Source organism: Lissotriton helveticus, chromosome 9 (assembly GCF_964261635.1).
Source record: "Lissotriton helveticus chromosome 9, aLisHel1.1, whole genome shotgun sequence".
Taxonomy (NCBI): Eukaryota; Metazoa; Chordata; class Amphibia; order Caudata; family Salamandridae; genus Lissotriton; species Lissotriton helveticus.
The window spans coordinates 600,248,273-600,271,213 of NC_136070.1; the positions used below are offsets into that span (position 1 = coordinate 600,248,273).

At 41.1% G+C, this 22,941-nt stretch overlaps 1 protein-coding gene across 1 annotated transcript in view; it reads left to right on the top strand.

Annotated features, from left to right (window-relative positions):
• The window catches only part of LOC144781657 (uncharacterized), a 67,387-nt gene that overhangs the window by 26,570 nt on the left and 17,876 nt on the right, over positions 1–22,941 (top strand). Inside the window, exons 5-8 of the mRNA XM_078660622.1 lie at positions 333–422; positions 2,456–2,470; positions 10,594–10,713; positions 20,049–20,138. Of these exons, the coding sequence (XP_078516748.1) occupies positions 333–422; positions 2,456–2,470; positions 10,594–10,713; positions 20,049–20,138 (315 nt within the window). The remainder of the gene's footprint in view (positions 1–332; positions 423–2,455; positions 2,471–10,593; positions 10,714–20,048; positions 20,139–22,941) is intronic.

Consider the following 22,941-nt stretch of genomic DNA (forward strand, 5'->3'; position numbering starts at 1 on the left):
AAGCTTGTGTTAAATTGGAAAAGGGACTAAGTGGATTTGGGAGGTTAATTGCTGCATTTAATGACGATATCCTCCTAGACCATCCTGATCCCATATTAATTCTTTAATAATAAAGGACTAGTCACAGCAATATATATGTGAATACATAATGCGAGTTTTCTAGTAGTGCTGTTTATTTTCCATTATAATAAATGTGGTTTTCCCAATTCAAAAGGCTTCTGTCAAAAATACCTAGCCACTCACTTTATCATCCACATTCTGATGCATTAAATTTCCAGTTTCACAAACTAACAATTACAATTTCGATGTACTTGCTTGTATTTTTCTAACAGGATATTGTGTTACTAATTCTGGCCCCAATTTGAGAATTGGTGAAGAGTTTGACCCCAGTATGACAGATCAGGATAGTGCGGGAAGAGAAGGTAAGGTACCTATTCTATACACTTTTATACATTTTCCCCTTTTATACAATGAACATTCCTCACCTAGTAAAGACTCCAGCAGCTGAAATTAGTGTTAAATAGCATTTGTTTATGGTATCGAGCAAACCATATCCCAGGTGTGTCTGTGTTTAGGTTTGTGTGCTGCTGCCCGAATAGACTCAAACTAATTCTTATGTCCTGGGCTAGTCCTAACCTACTTCTTTTAAACTCTACCACCATTTAGGAGAACCATCATCATTCCTGATCTATTCCAATAGCATCATCATCTCTGGCAGGCATTCTCTATAGGAGCTTTATACTTCTTGATTGTGGCAGTGTCTTTCATCTATGGCTTGATTAAATGCTTCATCCTGTGACTGAAATCGCTGCTCGACTTATCTTGAGGAAATAGCCCCAGACAGCCCTTTGGATTAGATGATCCTCCTTAAAAGAAATAAAACCATCAACCATAAAGTTGAGCCTTGAGGAAGAAAACGCTGCACCACAAAGGGAAAGGTTATTATTGAGAACAATAAAAATTAAAAATAAGAGTTCCTGGCTGGCACCTTTATTGAACAGTTCAGTATTTATGTTCTCAAGTAGTTAAAGCTGTGCTGCGCTGTTTTTTAAAAAAAGTTTAAGAAGCTTTAATAATGTATTGTACATCATACAACATAGGCAAAATGTTATCATATTAAGAATAACAAACATATGTAATAAAAACATGCCATAAAAGATATCTGAAAGCTAATATAAATTTTTAGGGTTTATATAGGGAAAGGGAGAAATAAAATATACTCTATAAGTGAAGATAAACTAGCAATAAATACTCATCAGAATAATAAAGGATACAATTAACATATTTTCCATAGGAATATTACAATATGATTGATATTAAACAGGAGAAAAAAGACAAAGATATAAAAGAAATAAAAGAAACTCATAGAGGTTGAAAGTTTTCTGACCGGTTACTAGAAATCTGAGAAATAGAGGGTTTATTTAAATAAACCATTAGGGGTTACCAAAAAAGATCTCTATATATCTGTGGGTTGCAACGGGAGGCAAAAGCTGTGTCCAATTTATGGTAATGACATACAGTGTTCCACCAAGATTTAACTGATAGCTTATTTGGGCATTTTCAATTGAGTGTAATTTGTTGAAAAGCTAAAGCTAACATGAGGTCAAACAGCCCACGTTCATGAGATCATATCCCAAGTGATTCTGATAAACTTCCCACTAACAAGAGGGAGTTTGATAAGGGAATATTAATTTTAAAAATATTCAAGATCCAAGGCCAAATTTTTAACCAAATGAAGCTATGGGAATGCACGAAAAAAGGAGGTGATGGAGGTCAGCCAAGGGATGATCACAAGACCAGCAGGTTTTATTATTAGAGTGTGTAAAATTGGCAGTGGAAGTGGGAGTGAAATAAAGTCTGTGGTAAAAAAAAAACATAGATTGAGTAGTAGAAGCAGATCTAGAAATTTTCAACGATCTGGTCCATAATTTGCTCCAAAGTTCATTGCTCCATTCGCAACCAAAATCTACCTCCCAGGTGAGCTCTTTCTTAGTCTTAGATCGTTCCGGGACTGTGAAATTCAGAGATTTATAAATAAGAGAGTCCTTTGGGGATACTGACAGGATTCTAAGAAGTGGATCTTGGGTAGACCAAGAATCTTCAGAAGGAAGGGAATTAGAAGGCTTCTAAAAGTGCTTCCATAAGCAATAAAAACTTATGCAGAAACAAGCAAGGACAATTAAAATTAGTTTGGAACAGGGGAAAAGAACAAGGATAAGTGCCATCGAATATGTCCTAAACCCAGAGGATACCTTTATATCTCCAGGGGCTCCAGAATAGAGGCTTATTATTAATGATGAGAAAACGATTATGCCATAGAGGAGAACCCAAGAACATGTTTCTAGTCATTCTCTTTGGTTGACAATAAGGTCTTAACAATGAGCAAGTGTGTTTAAATAATGGAAGAGATGTGAGACTGGTTTTGGCCATGAAAGCCAGAACTTCCGGGAAAGAGAAAGGGGAACAGAGAAGACGCTCAATATTTACCCATAAAGAGGTGTAAGAAGAAATATTCGCTTGGAGCCAGTAAGCCAGTAAGTGGCTTGTTTAAGACAAAAGGCTTTATGATATAACCTCAAATTTGGAAAATTCACCCCTGCAGTGGATTTTAGTTTTCTAAGATGGGATAAAGAGATTCTGGATTTTGTGTTGTTCTACAAAAATTTGGAAAGTAAAGAGTCACGTTTTTTTAAATAGATAGAAGGAATGTGGATTGAAATCATTGAGAGAATATATAACATAATGGGGGTGATCATCAACTTGATATAATCTAGACGACCCCACCCAGAAAGAAAAAGAGGATTCCAGGAGGAGAGTAGTTTGGAAATCCGATCAAGAGTTTCTTTCATATTTATTTTGATTGTGTCTGAAATAGAGTTGGTGAACCACAGCCCCAAGTATTTAATTTTAGAACTATTCCAATGGAATCCAGTTGGATCAAAATGATGTTTAGAACAGAGTTTGAATAAAGGAAGAATCCCTGTTTTATCCGAATTGATTTCATAACCCTATACCGCCAAAAAATCTGTAAATTCTTGTAATAATGGGGGAATAGAAAGTTCTGGGTTAGAAATAAAGAGTAAGATACCATCCGCGTAGGCAGAGAGCTTCAAGTGTTGGTCTCCAAATAGAAAAACAGAAATAGAAGTGTTATGACTGATGCGAGCCAGAGAGGGCTCAAGGGAAAGAGTAAAAAGGAGAGGAGATAGAGGGCAACCCTGTCGGACACCGCGGTGAAGCGAAAATCGACCATTAACTATAATGAAAGAAGTAGGTGCTGTATAAAGTAAAGAAAACAGGAAGATGCATTTAGGCCCAAAATCATGCCAACGGAGTGACTCAAATAAAAAAGACCATTCAACTCTATTGAAAGCTTTTTCTGCATCAATAGATATTGCACCCAGGGAATGAGATAGAGTAGAAGCCTTATTTAAAACATTGAAAAATAACCAAGAGTTATCAGAGGTTAATCAGCCCTTAACAAAACCACATTGTTCTGGACCAAATAGACGGGGTAGAAGTGATTCAAGATGTAATGTCAATAATTTAGGAACAATTCTATAGTCCACATTTAACAAGGATATGGGGCGATAATTTTTGCAGAGTTTAGGATCTTTACCTTCTTTATGAATGAGATAAAATCGAGGCTCCTAAGAAAGTACTGATTGCCTTACCAGTCGTGCAGAAGTATTTATAGAGGTTAAAAAGTTTGAGAAAGGAGACAATTTGAAAAGTGTCAATAAAATTCTACTGAGAAATCAACTGGCACAGGGGATTTTTTTTTTCTTTAGGGAGTTAAGAGAACTAGTAATTTCTTAGAGCGAAGTATCCACGTCTAGGGAATCAAAATCAAGATCAGTGGATGAAGGAGATGGAATATTACTTAAATAAGAATCAATAAGAGAATTTGATGTGAGCGCTTCTGGAGTATATAATTTCTTATAAAATGTTGTAAATTCATCAAGGATTTCTGGATCTTCAAAACGAAGATGCTTACCCTCCGCGAACTTAATAGTCTATCAACGTCCTCTCTTTTCTAGGTTTAAGGTAATTAGCTAAGAGTGAACCAACTCTATTGCGGGCACTGCTACGAAGTAAAATAGATGAAGCATTGTCAGTGGAGATCTTGTTAAACTCTATCTTAGTGCAATTAAGCTCCTGCACAGTAGAATCCGATGAGGAAGTGTAAAATTGATGTTCTAAGCACTTAATATTCGTTAATACATCCTTATGCTGAATGTGAGTGCGTTTGTTTTTCCTTGTTACAAAATCAATAATGAATCCACGGGCGATGGCTTTAAAGGTATCCCATACCAAAGCAGGGGCTATAGATGGACCTTCATTCAAAGAAAAGAAGATGGAAAAGCTGCATCCTGTAAAAAAAATTGTTAAGTCTCCATCTAGAAGATTTGGGCTTCAAACGGAGCAAATCAAAATCCAAAATCACTGGAGCATGGACAGAGATTAAAATGGGTTAGTTGGAAGACAAATTAAGATTTTGAGCTAGAGGTTTGGATAGAAAAATGTAATCCAGTCGGGATAACGAGCCATGTGGTGGGGAGAAAAAGGAAAATTATGTTTGTTCTGGGTTACATAGTCTCCAGGCATCTACTTGATGGGTCTGTGTTATTATGTCATCAATTGTTTATGGGTTTTATGGGGAATGAAATGTACCTGTGATTTACGATCAATAAATGGGTCCATAACCTGGTTACAATTGCCTCCAAGGATAAAACTAGCAGTGCGTTACCTGCAGCAGCAGGTTTGAGTTACTGAAATGTGCAGTGATTTTAACACAATGCCAGCATGCAGAGAGTCTGCAAAGTGTCACCAACAGAACGGTGCCATTGAAAATGCCACCCACAGTAGAAAAACAACAAATGGTGTTCACAGTAAAACCTGCAGTACTGCATGCCCTAGTCAGTGAAATGCCCAGCCGCCACGGGACAACAGGTAGCTAATGTAGAAACATCTGGATAACCGAGCGGTCCACCTCTAATCTGGGGTGTCGGGTTCGAGTCTCGGCAAGGACGCTCAACATCCTGTGATACTGGGCAAATTGCATAATCTCCCTGTCCCTGAAAAATGTATGTGTCCGTCTGCAACGCAACTAGTGCTCATGTGAAGCGTTCTGTCTGATAAACTTTGGGTCGAGTTCGCGCTATCTAAATCTCCAATACCCCTCCAGAAAAAACCTTAATACTTGTCAACCTCTTGCGCTATTAAAAAGAAAGGATATATTTGAATCAATAAACATACTGATTAATGTGTTGTTTGGCAACTTAAGCTTATTAAAGTGTCATTTTGCACTGCAGAACTCTCCTTTTCCTGACCTGCAGAGGGGACGGGGTTGGCGCGAGCTGTTCAATGACAGCGCATCTAATTAAACCTCCAACATTTGCTCCTCACTGGCACCCGCGTCTGGCCGGGGGCTGCCCCCAATGTGTTTACCTATGGCACATACCCTTCATAGTGCACGGGCCGGGCATTCTCTCGCTCGCGCTTATTAATTCACACACTGCTGCTGTTTCTTCCTGCTCAGACTGTGCATGGAAACAAACCTTTGTAACCAGGTTACATCGCAGAGATGCAAATGTCAAAACGAATCCCCTCCAAACCCGGCCACGGCCGGTGAACTGTACAAAATGCGCAGATTCGGCACTGCCCCTCCCGTGTTTTCCATGGCAATAGAAATCACAGGCTGGCTTACGGCGATGCAAAGCTGCACTAGGCAAATAAATCTCCCTCCACGTCAGACAGAGCAGGCAGAAGTAAGGCACACGAGCGCACGCCGTCTATGATTGACAAGCAACGGCAAAACCGAAATAAAAACAAGAAACCCGAGCTCTTGTGCACTCCCTCCACTCGGTCAGTTTTCTCTCCGCATCTTGTTTTAAGTTGTTGACGGCAGGCGGGGAGCGGAAAAAAATAGTGCTGCATGCGCAGGAGCGTCTGTTTAGCGGCTGATGGACGACGCATGCATAATATAGCGGCTGGACAGGTCAGGCAAAATAAAGTGTGCGACCCAGCCAGCCAATCGGAAGAGAAAACAAGCATTTCTAAATGCAATAGGACTCGGTTTACGCGAGCCCTATTGCATTATAAACAAAAGTGCCTGCCTCCAAGAAGGCATGATCGGGAGGGGGGGAGGGTGGACAGAAAAGTTACAGACTGCGGGAGGGAATGGAGGGCATAGGAAGAAAAGAGTTTGTAAAGTAATAGGGCCGATAGCCATGGAAGGATTAAAATGACGACATGGACATGAGGAGGAGGGACAAACAAGCCAGAAACAAATCAGAATGCAGCATTTCTGATTAAAGCCAATGAAAATCATGGACGAAAAGTCGGTGGAGCTTCCCCCCAGTATACTGTATACTGCATGTTTCGCAAAGCGAACAGTGCGTTGCACTGCAACGCTATGCGAAACCTAAAAATTCATCTTTGTGTTGCATATATTTATTTGTAATAGCAGGCCAGTAAGCCTAATCTGGTTGGGTCGGACCATAAATATTAAAAACAGTTAGAGAGACATTATTATTAATGAGTAATTTAACTAAAATTCATCTACCATCTGTGTCTATTTCTTGCAAAACTACAAAGCATTTCAATTTTTTGTGACATAAAATAATAACACCATTCTTCTTTGTAGTTGAAGGAGAGACAAGAACAGAACCAACCCAATTATGTTTGAGCTTAAGAGCCACAGCTTCTGATAAATGAGATTCTTGTAATAAAACTAAGTCAGGATTATAAGAGGCTAAATGTGAAAGAATTCTTTGCTTTTTTATAGGATTAATAAAACCTTTTACATTCCATGTAACAACTCTGAATGCAAGAAAATAACCATAGAAGTAAAAACAATGGAAATTGACAATAGTGAAGGAGCATAGGGAGAGCAATATAACAAGCCCAAGGATAGATAAAAAGGCACATAAGAGAACAGAGAGAAGAATAGAACAGAACATGTTATTATATAGTACTGGAAAGAAAAGAGAGCTTCAGACCAAAAGCAGGAAAAGGGAAGAAAGGGAGAGAATGAAAGGAAACAAAAAACAGAAAAGGGAAAGATAAAAAAGTGAAATAGAAAAGCTAAAAGAGGAGACAGTACATATCCACAAAGGACGACTGAAAAGACATACCTGTTGGGGACAAGAAAGAAATAACACTGGGGTGGCGACGACACACAAGAGAATTACACGCTCAAGACTGGGGAGTCCGAGCCACACCAGGAGCGAAAGAAGAGAGCAGTGAGGAAAACGGACCAAACATGTTAACTACATCGGACAAATCTCCAAGAATACAAAAGAGAACAACATAAGAGATATCAAGTATGGTAAAACCTTCAAAAATTATCATCTGACAAAATGAGATATGGTGAGGAATCACAAAATAGGACTACAATTCAATAACAATGGGAACACCATAATAAAAAATATAAAATGATCAACCATTGGAAGGACCAGCAGTGTCCATGTTATTCAAAGTGTGAGAATGTATAAACTTCTTCAGTTCCGCAAAGTCACCTTGAAAATGCAAGGATGGAGGAGGCCATATCTGGCCCAAGAGAACGAAGAGGAGCACGAAGGATAAGAAACTCTTTTCTTCTAGCTGCAGTGGCATTGGAGACATCCTGAAAAAGGAGCACACTTTTACCCCGCCAAGACACGTGACGTTCAGGCCTAGCTGCAGAGATGACCGACAACACGTTAGTAAATTTCAAGAAGAGGATGGCCTCTAGGCTTGACTGGAGATGCAGACAGTGATGGGCGAGGACCAAGACTGTGCGCTCTCTGAATGTTAAGCGAGGTTGGGGAGGGCATATCCAATAACTTTGACAGGAATGAGGAAAAAAAGGAAACAGGATCATCTCCTTCCAAAGTTTCAGGCAGACCATAAATATGTAGATTGTTCCTCCGCTTTCGGTTTTCCAAATCTTCAGTGTGCTGTTGTAGCCTGAGTACCTCCCTTTCCAAAGAATTAATTCTCTGAGTTTCATTAATCCTTCAATGTGCAGAGGGACTCAGCACAGTGATTGCATGCCTTATTAATATGAATGAAGCAGAAGCTGGCTTTGCACCTCTTTACGAACAGGTTTGATTATTGATGCAGAGGCCTGCTTAGTACAGCAGACCTCTGTTACAGGAATTGAATTGGCAGTGAATGGGCATGGTCATAGGTCACAATTCCCCCAAAAAGTGGCACACTAGACATTTTGGAAAGCATGCAGTAGTCTGTAGGACCATTGTTTGCACTTCTTGATGGCTACAGCTTGTCCACACACACAGCGGGTGCTGCTGGATATTGTCAGCTTACACTTTGTAAATAGCTATGATTTGCCCTTTGCAGGGCCGGTTCTAAGCATGTGCAGAGCATGTGGCAGCACCGAGCCCATGTCAGTCCACTACCTACACCCAGCTCTGCCCACCTACGTCTCTCTGGCTTTGCCCCAATGATGGGCTCTGCAGTGTAACCGTAAAGCCTTCCAAGCAAAACCTAGAAGAATATTTATGTGTGTTGGCATGAGCTTGCCTGGGCCTACACTGAAGAGAGCGCGCATCCACTGAAGAGTGCATGTAGCTCCGTCCCAGGACAGAGTTGCATGACATGCACACAGATCACATCTCCTCTCTCCATCCCTCTGGAGAGGCCCCTGTCCGACCTTTCACTGAAAGTTTGGCTTCACTGAGGCCAAATCGTTCACATGTAAAACCTTGTCTCAGGCCCTTATTAACATGTAATGGACCCATTCCCATGCTCCTTGGCCTTTGTTAACATACCTGATTCTCCTTCCAATGTGTAGTGTCCATAGTCCAGTCAACCTCTAGGGGAGGAAGAAGTGTAAAGAACAGGAGGAGTTGGCAGCACTGGTGGTTTTGAATATAAGGCTTGAGGATAGAAGGAGATGGAGAAGGTCTGAAGAAAACTGAAAACAGGAAGAGAAGATGCAAGGAAAAAACATGCGGTGGTGGAAAGAATAGAACATTTGAGAAGTGGAGGGGTAGGAGAGGACAAAAGAAAACCAAGAAGGGAAGAAGGAGATAGGCATGAAAGGGGGAACTGGGACAGTATTGATATGGGAACAGGACAGTATTGGTGGTAAAAAGGAGAAAAAAACAGAGCAACGGACCAAATTGCAAGAAGAGAGGGACAAAGGAGAGGGGAGAGGCTACGAGAAAGGGAAAACAGACAACAGCAAGGCGAGAATGGGAAAGAAGAGGCAAGGGCTTGGGAGCAATAGAAGCAATGCAAAACAGTAAGCATGGAAGAGGAAACAAAGACCATCGAGAGAAAAGAGAACTTCAGGGGCAAGGCATAATTAGAGGGAGCGAAAAAGAGATATATGTTTATAAGAGGTTGAGAAGGAGAGGGTTGAGATGAGAGATTTGGGTAGAGAGGCAGTGGGAGAAGGTAAGGCAAGCCAGTCTGCTTTTTGCATTAATGTCCCTAAAGATGACCACTTGCCTTGGTCTGGAGTCTGACTGTGCCTGGCACATTGACACAGGCCTACTGACAGCAGAATAGGCCACTGAACAGAAGTCCCGCTGTTGATAAAATGTGGCATTATGGAGGCTTTGAGTCTCAATCGTACAAGGCAGGCTCAGTCTTCCGCTCTGTCGAGTTTGATAAACGAAGTACCTTAAATGGGCTAATCGTAACATCTGTTATTTACAGTGTTTAGAAACTGCAGACATCAGCAGTGCTGCTTAAATTAAAAACAAGTTGTTACATTATTATTACCCTTTCACAGCTCAACTGCCTTTTAGGAACCGGTGTTACTTGCGTATGGTATTGTGCTAGCACTATAGGCCTGTCAGAAAAAGATAGGTGGGGTATCTTTGGAGATAGTAAGAGTCAAGCTATGCATATACACTTAATTAATCTATAGGAGATAGGTATTCATATTATTTAGGCTTGTTATTTATGTTCTGATCAATTTCTTTGATGTCCCAGGAAGTCGCCTCTTGTAAAGTTGCTTCACTGTTACCAAAGAGGATGATAAGTCAATATCACTTCCTGTGATTACATTCCGATGTCACTTTCTGTGTTATCAGGCCACATTCAAATAGAGGGGTCTCATAATTTTCCTCTTCTGTGGCGCCCCTAAAATTTAGTAAATCAACCGTGGCCTTCAGCATTCATTATCCATTCCATGCTTTACAAATGCAATAGCAAAACAGCAGTGCATTCCGTGGTGAGTAACAAGGTGAGACGGATACCACTTCCTTGCGACTTGCATTGTGTGCATTTGCTTTTTCAAAGTCAGCAGCACTGCCTTTACGAATGCAAAGTACTTATTTGAATCTGGATCACAGTGTTGTCTCTTCCTACTTTAAGAGTATTACAAATGTGTGGAGGCCTACCTCTGGTTTTTCTTGAAAAGAATAGACTGCATTATCAGCTTCTTAGATTTTGTCATCCATTGAAGTTTTGGTTATAATGCTGCTCCTTATATTAATATTTGATTAATATTGTCCCTGTTATCTGTGAATGTCATGTAATGTTGTTCAAGACACCATAATTCTTAATTTTCTAATGATTGAACACAGGTATTCAAATATAAAGTTTCCTCATACAACTACTTGTTTTTCTTTTTTAAATCAGGGTTTACTAATATTTTACCGGGTGGTTCATTAAACATAAAAATCAAGGAGGAATTGTATTCCGTGGACCCCCTTGACTGTGAGAAACAAGGGAGCATCTCCAAGGCCACACGTGAGTAATTATTGCTAAGCAAATTGGAATTGAAGTAAGCCGTATAAGCATCTACCGCATTGCTTAGACCAAATTAGATAAAAAAATGTTCACCAGTGATAGTTTGTCACAAATTGTTATAGTAACTCATTGCCCCTCACAGCATATGGGATAGAGCAAAAGCTTACCAGGGTTCTGTTATTACAAAGATTAAATTCTATAAAGAGTATTAATCTTTTTGCGTTTATCGACAGCTTCTAAAATACCAATTCTCTAGAGTGAAGTATTTACCGTATGTGAGGTAAATGCCTCCAATTTCGAATTTGCAGAGCAAATTGAGGAATTAAATGTGGAAAGAAGTTTCACAGCACCTCTTTCTGTATGTGTCGGAGTTTGTACCTCACATTTTCCCTTGATACAGTTCAGCTGAGTTGACCTCCTGAAACGTGTCAGGAGTAAATCGCTTGTCTGCGGTGCATACAGCAAAAGTTGACATTTTTACATTTTGAGCCAAGCTCAAATTTAAGTCATCCTACATTGGGTTCAAGTGAACTGTGCCTCAGGAGACAGATGGAGCACCCAATTCCCACTGTCCTTAGCCATATGTCACCTGTACCAGTAAATGGCATATTTCCAGGCGCACTTTTTGTAGCTCACATTATTTCTATTGTAGTTTATATTGGGCATTGCTTCCTGGTAGCATGCGCATATTTTTGCAGTTCATACCTCGTTTCTGCAGGGCACACAATGACTTTAAAAGGGGTATTTTAAAATATCCAGTCCTGTAGAGTGACTGCTTTTGGATCACTGTGGGCACTATTAGGTCTATTGGATGCACTTAGGAACCTCCTTGAGTACTGGCTATTAAACTAACAGTATACATGGAAAGGTGTTACTTTGTAATGTGCCACTTTGTTTATTTAAAAAAAGTAAAAAGGTATTAGGGTACAAAAACATCCTTTGAATGTCATTGGTGCAGTGGCTTTACTAGCCCAACGCTCTTTATAATACTGATTGTAAACTTTTATGGCTTTGTTAAAATTACACCACTGAGATCAGATTTTGTGGCGATGGGTTAAGGCTGCTAAACATTTTCATAAGAGACTAAAAGATGGAATGAGCTAACAGTCACAGGATGCCTGTTAGTTTCCGTTGATGTCATCTGTTGTCATTGTGGACCCCACTGCGCTACTGGGCTGTTTCAGGCCATGACACCTGCACCACAATCCTTTGCCCCTGAGACACGGCTCTGCGTCGGGTAAAATGCTTATCTTCAGTTCTTAGACCCTGCTATGCATGACACTTTGCTGGGCCTTTCAGGGCCAGGACTACTTTTACCACAATACTTTGCCCCTGAGAGATGGGGCTGTGCCAAGCAGGGCACTTATCTTCAGTTCATGAACCCCGCTGAGTAGAACGCTTTGCTGGGCTCTTTGGGGCCAGGACTGCCTGTACCACAATCTTTTCAACCTGAGAGTGCTGGAGGCCTGTCCTTTCTCTAACCCAGCTGTCTAATACTGCTAGGTTAGAGAAGTAAAAAATGTAAATGTCCAGCTGGCCATCGCAAGACTGCTGGCTAAAGGCACATGTACACTTAAAACATAAGTGCACAGGTCCCTGATGGCATTCAGCAGCAATTGCCTAACCCGTCTTGACACTATGTTCAGGATGGGTTGCTGAAAAATATAATGGTAATCAATAAGTTTTACCATTTTGAATTTCAACTATTCTGGGGTATTTGTTAGCGGGGCGACACTCCTCCGCACTCATGGAGAAGCCGCCCCTGCAGGACAACTAGCCTTATCTTCAAATCTGGGACTCTGTTACATGGTATACTTTTTTGGGATCTTTGGGGCCAGGACTAACTGTACCACAATCCTTTGCCCTTGAGAGGCGGGGCTGTGCTAAGCAGGGTGCTTATCTTCAATTCAATCAGCAGGAAGAGACTGAGTTGGGCAACTTTCCTTTCATTTTATATTTTGCTTCTTAGAGGATTCACTGTTGGCAAATGGAAAACTCTGAATATATTTGTTTCTATTTCTAAGAGGACAACTATAGATTCTATCCCAGAGCTTGCTGTGTGTGTAATTTCCAAAGAAATTGCTATGACTGAGAGAAGGTTGTCATTGGAAGGGGGGGACCCCTCTTCTGCTTGCAAGCGTAAACCAACTGTCCTGTGCTTCTGTCATTTGACTGTGCAAGAGCATGTCCAAAGGAGTCTGTGGTCAGCAGTTAAATAAACCTCCCCGCTTAATAAGCCGCCAGTTAAAAGGACAAAAAAAGGGGGGAATTTTTTCGATGGGTGATGTAATTTCATGAATGATCTGTGTTATAGGACTGAATCAATATTTAAAGGAACTCTTTGGTTGAGCAAAATATAATCATCGTTGGCGTTTTTTACCATTTGTACTAATATTAGTCACTTTCCTATAGTTCTCAAGGGTGCTCCTCCAGTGGCTGGGAGCATTGGCTCTGTTTTGTTTGTAGGTGCTTAGCAGACAGATAATGGCCACTCTAGCAGCCCTCCTACCCTGTTGCCTCCTGCGCCCTGCTGCCCCGTTGTTAAACCTACCCTTAGTTGCCCCAGTGTACACTCCTGTTAGCTTGGGGTGTGTTGTTGACTTTTGTAATTCCACCCATCAGGCTCCTTGTGATTTCCTTTTGAAGCTAGATGTATTGAGCCAAACCACCCCCCTGCTTGTCCGTATGTAATAGTCCTGGTCAGTACTCCGAAACTAAAATTAGTACAAGAAGGGACAAGTGAACAGTTGATATGTAAGGTGTTACACTGGCTGTGTAACCCTATTTGATTCTGCATTGCACAAAACAACCAAATATTAATGACCAGAAGAGAGTACTGGGGTGAATCATCCCATAAGCTGCTAAATGGGGAATGAATTGTTGTTAATTTTAGACCTCCAAATGTAGCGCAAAGCTTGTTAGCTAGTGTAGGAAACTGGGTTTTTATTGCAGTAGATTCCCAACATTTTGCCTGGTTTTTTATGCAACTTTGTCTGAAGTGCACTGGGTTCCTGCTAATTAGGTCCCCAGTGCTAGTGTTATTTCCCCAAAATAAGGTAACTGGTCAATTGATGCCCAGTGGGCGAGGCCTTTGGCACATCTGTAAGTGCCTAGTATGTGGTGCCTCTGGTATCTAGAGCATAGGTACTAAAGAGGGTCCTTAAGAGCTGCAGCATATATAGTGCCACTCCAAAGGACCCAGCACCAACCTCATGCAGACAGCCACTCCAGGTTATGTGACAAGGTGCACTATAAAGTGAAGACATGGCACACAACACCTCATGAAGTATTTGTTAAGTCATCCCGACAGCAGTCCTTACAGCCCTAAGGCAGGGTGCATTATATGACATGTGAGGACATATCTGAATGGCCAGTTCAATTGCTGACAGTACAAGTGAACAGTAAAGCCATCTTAAGGTATGCGCTGGGTACTGGTCAAAACGAGTTTCTGAGCTCCATGATAGCTGCACTGAAACCTATTGTGTTTGGTATCAAACACCTCATATTAATAAACCCACACTGATTCCAGTGTTGAATTTATTAATACATGCACCCAGAGGTTACCTTAAAAGTACCCGCTGAAAGCCTACCGACCTCTAGTGTATTGGCTGACTGGTCCTGTCCAGCCGACCACCATAGACGCATTTCTGACCCTCTGAGGGTGAGAGCCCCTGCTCCCTGAGGTCAGAAACAATGCCTGCTCTGGCAGGAGGTGTTGTCACCTCCCCCAAGCAGAATGACTGGTAATCTGCATATCAAGGCAGAAGGCTTCAAAGGCCTCCACCACCTGTGATAGGCAAACCTGCCTTTGCCCAGACAGGGGAAATGCCACCCCTTCCCAGGGCCCAGTTGGCCCCCGGGCAGGCGGTAAAATTAGCTAGTCAGGATGTGTGTTCACCCTCAGGTTAGGACGACCCCTAAGGTGGGATACCTGAAGTGAACACGACTACAAAAATTCCACCATCATGGAATGGTGGAATTAGATATTCTGTGTTAGGGTTATGCCCACTTTCCAGCGGAAGTGCTCATCTGGAGGGTATAGTCACCCTAAAGGTAGGGCGCAGATTGGTTACTACCTGACACTCCCTAGAACACCCCTAAATACAGTAAGTATAAAAAGAAGGAGTGGACAAAGAAGATTGCTGACTCGAGAACAGAGGACCAACGACTGACTTGGCGCCAACCCTGCCAGCCTGCCTGCTGCACCCAACCCTCGTGGAGACACTAACTCATCCTGCCACTGTGCAGATTCCAAGAAATCTGGAGGGTTGTCAGTGCTTCGCAATCACCAGAGAACTCCCTTGTAGTAGAAGAGCTACTTCCCTGCAGCCGCAGGCACCCAAGAAGTAAGGTCCGGTTCACTGTCCTGCCACTTACCTGGACTACCAATGCTGCAGCCGCCCAGGAAAAGTTTGCCGTGCTCCAACAGGTCAAATCCGTCCTCCCTTCAAGTATTGGGATGCCAGGTGTTGCACACTACCAATACCTGAGATACCAGACCCCTTGCAGAAACCAAGTCTTGTTGTGTCCAGCCTGAACACCAACGCTGCGCAAGACTGACCTCCGACTTGAGGGACATTGAAACCCACACTGAGAGTGGCCTGGCTGTCCTGTTTGCCCCTCTTCTGCAAAACCAAGACAAAGATAGAGCCTCAGACTGTCGCCACCTGGCAACTCAAAGTACCTCTGTACCGGCACCCCACAGCCTGAGTCCAAAGAAGGTGACGGTACCAACAGGGTCCTGAGACCCTCAAAGGCTGAGCCCACCCTTGGGTTTGCCCACACTGGACTCCCAATCGGTGCCTGCAGCCTCTTTGTGCAGCACCCCTCAACGAGTGTCTCCTGCAGCACGAACCCTACACTTTTAACATTGGGGAGACCTATTGGTTTTGCCTATGCTTGTTAAGTATTAATGTGGTAATTAGTATGTTGTGTTTTACTTTTGATGAATCTGCTATCGCTCTTAACCAGAGTTCTTCCAGTGGAGCCTATGGACCAGATGGGGTACCAATTGATGTTTTCAAATTCAGCGTTGACATTTGGGTCCCATTACTTGCTAATAAATGTATTTAACAACCTTGATACATCTGATCTGCCTCCCTCTTGGTCAAGTTTACTAGTTGTCCCTGTTTATAAAATAGGGAGCCACTCTGAGACCAAATGTTATAGACATATCAGCTTAATTGATACAAAAGTTAAAATCTTAGGGAGGGTCATTTTTAACAGAATTTGGGAATGGACGAATGATTACAACATCTTGTCTTCTTGCCAGTATTGGTTTAGAGAAAGGTTAGGCACAATGGAACAGTACCTGTATTTGCATTTGTTGATAGGCAAATATACCATAGCTAGTCGCAGTCCACTGTAACGGACCTTTATAGACTTGTTCTCAGTGTTTGATAAGGTCAACCGGGCCAAGATATGGGTGCTCTTCCTGGAGATTGATTTAGATGCTACTCTTGCTCACTCTCTATCATCTCTACATCAGGGTCAGATTTGGACCAAATGAGGAACTCTCTGACCTGTTCACTTTGCATCTTCTTGAGTCAGACAAGGGTGTGTTTAGCTCCCCCTATTGTTTGTTCTGTACATAAATAAAGGTAATATTTGTTTGAAGGAAGCGACTCTAGATGTCCCTCGTGTTAACTTCACCCTCATACAAGTGCTCCTATATGAATATGACGCGGTTCTGCTAGCTCGAACTCCTAATGCATTGTGTTGCTTGGTCAAAACTTTTTCTGATTTTTATGGTGGACTTTGATTTGTGTACAAATTTTTCTAAGCCTCATACCATGGCTTGTGGTCCTAAACATCATCTATTATGCATCCTTTTCAACAATGGCAATAAACTTATCTGTGTGGCTAGTTTTCCATATCTCTGACTTGTGTTCGATCAAGTCCAGTGGTTCCTGGGCTGGAAATATTTCATTTTGCTGTGCAAAGTTTTCTCAGGTAGTGGGTTTGATTTTAACATCTGTCAGGTAGTTTGGGGGTAAGCCTATCTCATCTCTTTTAGAGATGTATTAAAAAAAAAAATTAACTGTGGGTTATGGGTGTGTGATATGGGGTTATCCAGATTGTGGAGCACTCCAAACAAAGGAGATTAGATATTTTTGCAGCCATCTACTATCTCTTCCACATGATATTTCACACTTCTGCTGTAATGAGAAGCTCTCCCTACCTTCCCTTGAGTATAATATCCTGCTATGGTTATCGGTATGGAATAATTTCCATGCCACTTTGAATCATCCTGATAGAGCGCGCGAGGTCACCCAACCAATAATTTCGCCGCTTCCGGCTTCGGGCCCATATATTTCAATTCACCATATACATTGACCGGGTGACTTCACGGGCTGCTACCAATTTGTGTGAATTCCCTACTGTTATTCCTCAGCGTACCCGACTTACCATCCACCGACACGGGTACCTATGACCACAATGGATCAGGGAGCTAGCTGTAAAGGAAAGGCAGCAAAATACAACTCAAAATGACATTCAATACTTTTGTAAAATGACCACGGACAACTGGAAGTTTTAAAATGTTTATCTAAAGTTCGTTCTCAGTAAGCATTAAATTTACAAGAATAAGACAATCAATAATCAAGATAATGAAAAGTACATAACTATAGAGAAATAAAGTCAGGGTAATCATGGAAATGCTAATATGGGATGCAACAGGAAACGCTATGTATTTAGGGCAAAAGTTCTTTAGACAGTTTAAGTAAGGAGGTTCTAGACCATATCAGAAAATGACAAACTGCAATGCAAAATATGATTTCTAACAGGAAGGGTAACATGGGAACATGTTAAGAAAATATGCAAATGACTTTACGTTTTCAATAGTTGCGGAAAGCATGGAAAATTAACATATGCAAAGGTGTGTCTTTATTAAAGCAAAAGACAGAAAAATAGAAAGGTGCAGTTTTCAAGAGATTTGAGCAATATTTACCTAGACTGGTGTGGAAACCAAACCCTGGCCAAGGGTCAGTTAAGGACAGGAAACCCTCACGGAAGGATACCCCTCAATGGACAGCAGGTGCAGAATGGACACCCAGGACAGGACAGGAAACCCTCCGATTAGGAATCAGGACAGGACCTCAGGACAGGACAGGAAACCCTCAGGACAGGACCAGCACCCGCAGTTCGGAAGCAACGCCTGCGCTCCACCCTCTCTGCAGCTATCGATCAAGACCCCGATTGGGTCAGCGAACTCCCAGCAAAGTGCTCCGCCAGCACTTTAAGGTTCAGTAAAACCTTAGTCTATGGTCAATTTCGGACAGAGTGCTCCGCAGCTCTCTGTATCTTCAGTCACCTATTGAGTGCGTTGGGTCAGTGACAGGTCAGCTAAACCAGACAAGTCGGACAATTTCCCTAGGTGAACCCAGGGTAGATATACTGTTTTGGGGCGGTGTACCACCCCCCAATGTTGCAAAGTGTCAGAATCCCTCAATTTGGATTGGTCCTAAGGTAGGATTTGGGTAACACACCAATCAAAACACACTATTTAGATGCCTAATTTACATCTCTGGGTACCGCCTAGTGAGATTGGGGTTCCCATGAGAAAATTGCGCAGAATACAGGGAAAGAATACATTTTAGCAACATAATAGAACAATATCGTGATGCTGCGGGGCGAAGGTACTGCTTCCCAGGGTGGCTTCTGGTATCAACCTTCTTTGGCAGCAATTCAATGCCATGATGGCTCCTGCCGAGTCTGCGCACAAGTACCCTCCAAGATGGACTCCCCAGCCCAGCACCCCTCCGAATGGAGAATACATGAAAAGTAAGCGAGAACAAATTAATACATAGAAATTACGATATGAAAACACATCATTGGTTTTGTACTTGCAACTTATCACTATAAAAATATACTATGCGGTCTAAATGTTAGCTACATATACACGGGCACAAGAGCAGTGGCACGAGCAGTACCACGTTACTGGCAAAGCTATGTATTACGCATGCGCAACTATTTCCCTCCAAACCTGCAAACACATCAGGACACGTGAGTGTGACTGACGCATGCGCAGACACTTATTTCAAAGCAGCGGCCATTTTATTGACTCAAATTAATAGTATTAGATATACACATAGGCAAGCTTCATGGACTTCGATTAAACATGAAATAAACGTTAGTAAGACGTACAAATTATTACTGGATTACATATGAGCGAGGTTCATGAATTCGGCAAGTCGCAAATGCGAAGCTTTGCTTCATCAATCCAATGATAAGGGATTGTGTTAGTGTTATCTGTGAGCATGGCGTGAGCATCCAATGGATAAAATATGTTAAGCAAAAATTAACTGAGCTAGGTAGAACCTCCTTATTTCATAATCCAACTTCAATATGCAATATTCAAATTGATAGTTAAACGCTTATTTCTAGAACGTGTCGGATTTAGAGGGAAGATGTGGAATTGAGAAAGCCTCTCGTTTGGAAATATGCTGATCTTAAAGCAAATATTGGCATATAACTTTATCTATCTTTAATGTGGAACAGTTTGGAGAGGGCCTTGTTAGTGACATTTAGAGCAAGTATCATACTTATTGTGCTTTCCATTGGGGCATTTCGGTACATTAGCTGGATTGAAGTGTGCATGTGGTGGCTTCCCTGCACAAACTCTCATACACTTGACACTTTTCTGTACATTTTTCAGAGCGTTTAGAATGAAATTTGTATTGCCACTTTTAAAGATACATACATTTAAACAATGTAGAGATGTCTTGCGTTTTTTACAAATGTTGCCTAATGAGGATGTATGTTTTAGAAAAGGGTGTTTTATTAAATCCTCTCTCTTTTATTGAAAATTAATTAATTTATAGATATCTGTATATTGTATACTATTTCTACATATGCTTGATTTTATGATTGTCTCAGGCTTTCAAAGAAAGATTAATTGAATTGAATATGTTTTAATGCATTCCCACACCTGGAGTTGTGGCCAAATGTTTGTTTTCAGTGTACCAATTTCTCTGTATACTCTGTTGATCTACAAATCTGGCTTTTAAAAAAGCTGATATTAATCGTTTTTTGTAATGTTAAACTTTGTGTGTGTGTTTAAGTATGTCTATATTTCTGCATCATTTATTGAATAAGTCATATAACTTGTCTGCTTCTCAAAGGTTATAATATTCTCTGTGGTATCCTGCTCTGTGCTAAGGCTTTGCCGCCCCTCACTTGTAAATTCACATTGAAAAGTGTGTTTAAGCTATACATTGATTTAGATAGATACAAACGGATATAGCTATGTTAACTCAATTGACACCCTCGGTTGCTCATTTAACTAAAACAATATTTGTAATAAACTTCTTTTACATTTTTACATTTTGAAACAGGTTTTCCATTTCACAATTTTGAGGACAGTGGGCAGGTGGGGAAACTGCATTGTAAAGAGAGAGAAGAAAGTAGCATCTGCCTTAACTCTGGTAAGCTGTAAACATTTCAGTGTGACAAATTGCAAGGACTGCACAATTATAGCACAGCATTCTGAGAGCAGGTCGTTGTACATGTCTTTAAGCTTAGGGCTGTGAGAAAATCCTCCGAAAGGGTTCATAAATGTCCACAAGCGTTAGCTTAAACATGTTAAAAGCCATCTAATCTGAATGATTTGTTTCTGTATCGTTAAGTATCCCAGGATACTCTGGGTCTTATTCTTTAAAACAAATATTGATTATCAAGGAAGGAAGGGTCTGAAGAAGTTTGTGTGGGATGCATTGGCAGAAAAATTTGTAAAAAGAATAAGGGTGAGAAATAGCTTAGCAGAGCAAAATAACTCGTGGAGGGGGATGAGAAATGTACACAATTAAATTACATGTCATAACTACACACATTCATCACAGATCTAATAGTAAAAGCAAAGTAACTACAGTATTGTCAAATGGTCCTTAATTAACTAAGTCTGCTTACCGACCTAACCAGCTAAAGTGTAGGAGTGGATGTCACTGAATTCCCAAATCAGAAATTTTGCTAATCCGCAATTCTCCTAATATCTGCGATAACACATTTTGGCCCTACTGCATGGGAGTCTGTCCTGACCCAGTGCCAGCGATAAGAAATGTAGACATTCTATTAGATGATAAACTTATATTAAACAGCTAGATATCACCCGTGAAAAAGAATTGAGTCTTTCAGCTGTGTACTCTTTGATGCTTGTTTTCCTTTCTATCTGAATCAGAAGCTGCCCATAATTTATTTATTTATTTATTAACAGTTTTCTATAGCGCGGACATGACCCATGGGTATTAGAGCGCTTAACATCGTATGGGTTAAAAACACAATGTACATAGAGCAGTAAGATCGTACAGACTTAAATATTGTCGTTTTAGACCTAGCAACTAAAAGGCTAATATAGGGGAACAATAACGGATTGGTGTTGATTAAGACATGAGTTAACAATGTTCTGAGGTAGTATTTCTTTAAGGCTCTATCATTCCTATTCCCATATTGGGTATCTGGTCATCAAATCAATGATAAGTCTTCGGAGGCACTTGTCTTGTTTATGGGAGGAACTTACTCATAAGAAAGATCTTAATTTCTTTCTTGAATGTTGCAGTGTTTGTAATTTTTCTGATGTTTGCAGGAAGGGAGTTTCAAATCCTGGGAGCTACGCCTGAGAATGTCCTCTCATATGTTTTTTTCTTCTTAAAGATAGGTGGTTTCAGGAGCAGATAATAGGCACCCCTGACAAGTCTGTTTCTTCCTGAAATTTCTATTTTGTGGCCGAGATATTTCGGTGTGTTGTGATGAATCGCTTTATGGGTGATACATGCCATTTTCAGCTGTACTCTGGCTTCGTACAGTAGCCAGTTTAAGGCTTTCAAGTGTGGCAAGATATGGTCAAATTTCCTCGACCCTGTAATAAGCCTTGCCGCTGCATTGAGGCAGGCTTTTAGGGGTGCTGTGGAAATTTTTGGTAGACCGGCAAGTGTAGTGCAACCATATTCAATCCTAGAGACAACCAGTGATTGCACAGCTAGTTTCGAGTCTGTCTCCGTTAAAAAAGATTTAATCTTTCTCAGATAGTTCAAGTGGAAACGGGCGTTTTTTGCCATAGATTTAATGTGGGTTTTCATATCAAGGTTCTCATCCAGTGTGATTCCGAGGGATTTTGCCGAGTCAACTAGAGTAGGGATGCAATTTAATGCTGTGATCATTTTGGACCATTCTTTCACTATGGATAGATTTTTTTGTGGTGTAATGAGTAAGAATTCTGTTTTGTTAGCGTTAAGCTTGAGATGATTGTTAGTTAGCCATTTTAGCGATATTTTGAGGGCATCATTCATTGTGGTTATGTCTTCCAGGCTAGCAATCTTGATGTAAAGTTGCGTGTCGTCTGCATACATGTGGTAGGATATTTTTGATTTCCGTAGAATTTCTGTAAGAGGTTCGATGTATAAGTTAAACAGTGAAGGAGATAAGGTGGATCCTTGCGGTACTCAGAGTGTGTTTGGGCATGATGGCGATAGTGATTGGTTTACTAGGAATCTCTGAGTTCTGTTCTTTAAAAATGATTGAAACCATTTCAGTACCGTGACAGACATTCCCATCCTGTCGTGAAGTCTGTTCAGTAATTTTTCGTGGTTAACTGTGTCAAATTCTGCTGACAAGTCAAGGAGGATGAGTAGACAAGATTGATTGCGATCTAAGCTTGAAGTGCATCATCGACAATGTGTAGGATTGCCGTTTCCGTGCTATGATTTGCTCTGAATCCCGATTGGCAGTCATCCAGCAATGAGAAGTTGTCGATATGTTTACTCAACTGATTCTGTACACATTTCTCTATCAGTTTGGCAAGAAACGGGATGTTGGTCACTGGTCGATAATTATTTGGATCTGTTGGGTCCACTGTGGGTTTTTTGATGATCGGGACTACTTGTCCAGTCTTCAGGCTTTCTGGGAGGCACCCTTGTGAGAGTGAGGCATTTATGATATCTGTCCATATTGGAATCATAGTATGACTGATTTCTTTCAGGCATTTCGATGGTAGTGGGTCGTTATAATGGTTGTTGGGTTTCGTGGTCGCAAGCGTTTTAGCAATTTCATTTTGGTCTAATAATTTGAAAGTGTTCCAGTGTGGTTTTGTTTTTAGTCGTCTTGTTCACATAATTCGGATCAGCTAGTGACGGAGGCGTGTTGTGTTTGATGTTATCTGTGGCGGTCCTAAGTTCTTCCTCCAACTTATTGGCTTTGTTAATGAAGAAGGTAGAAAATTCATCGCAACTTAGTTGT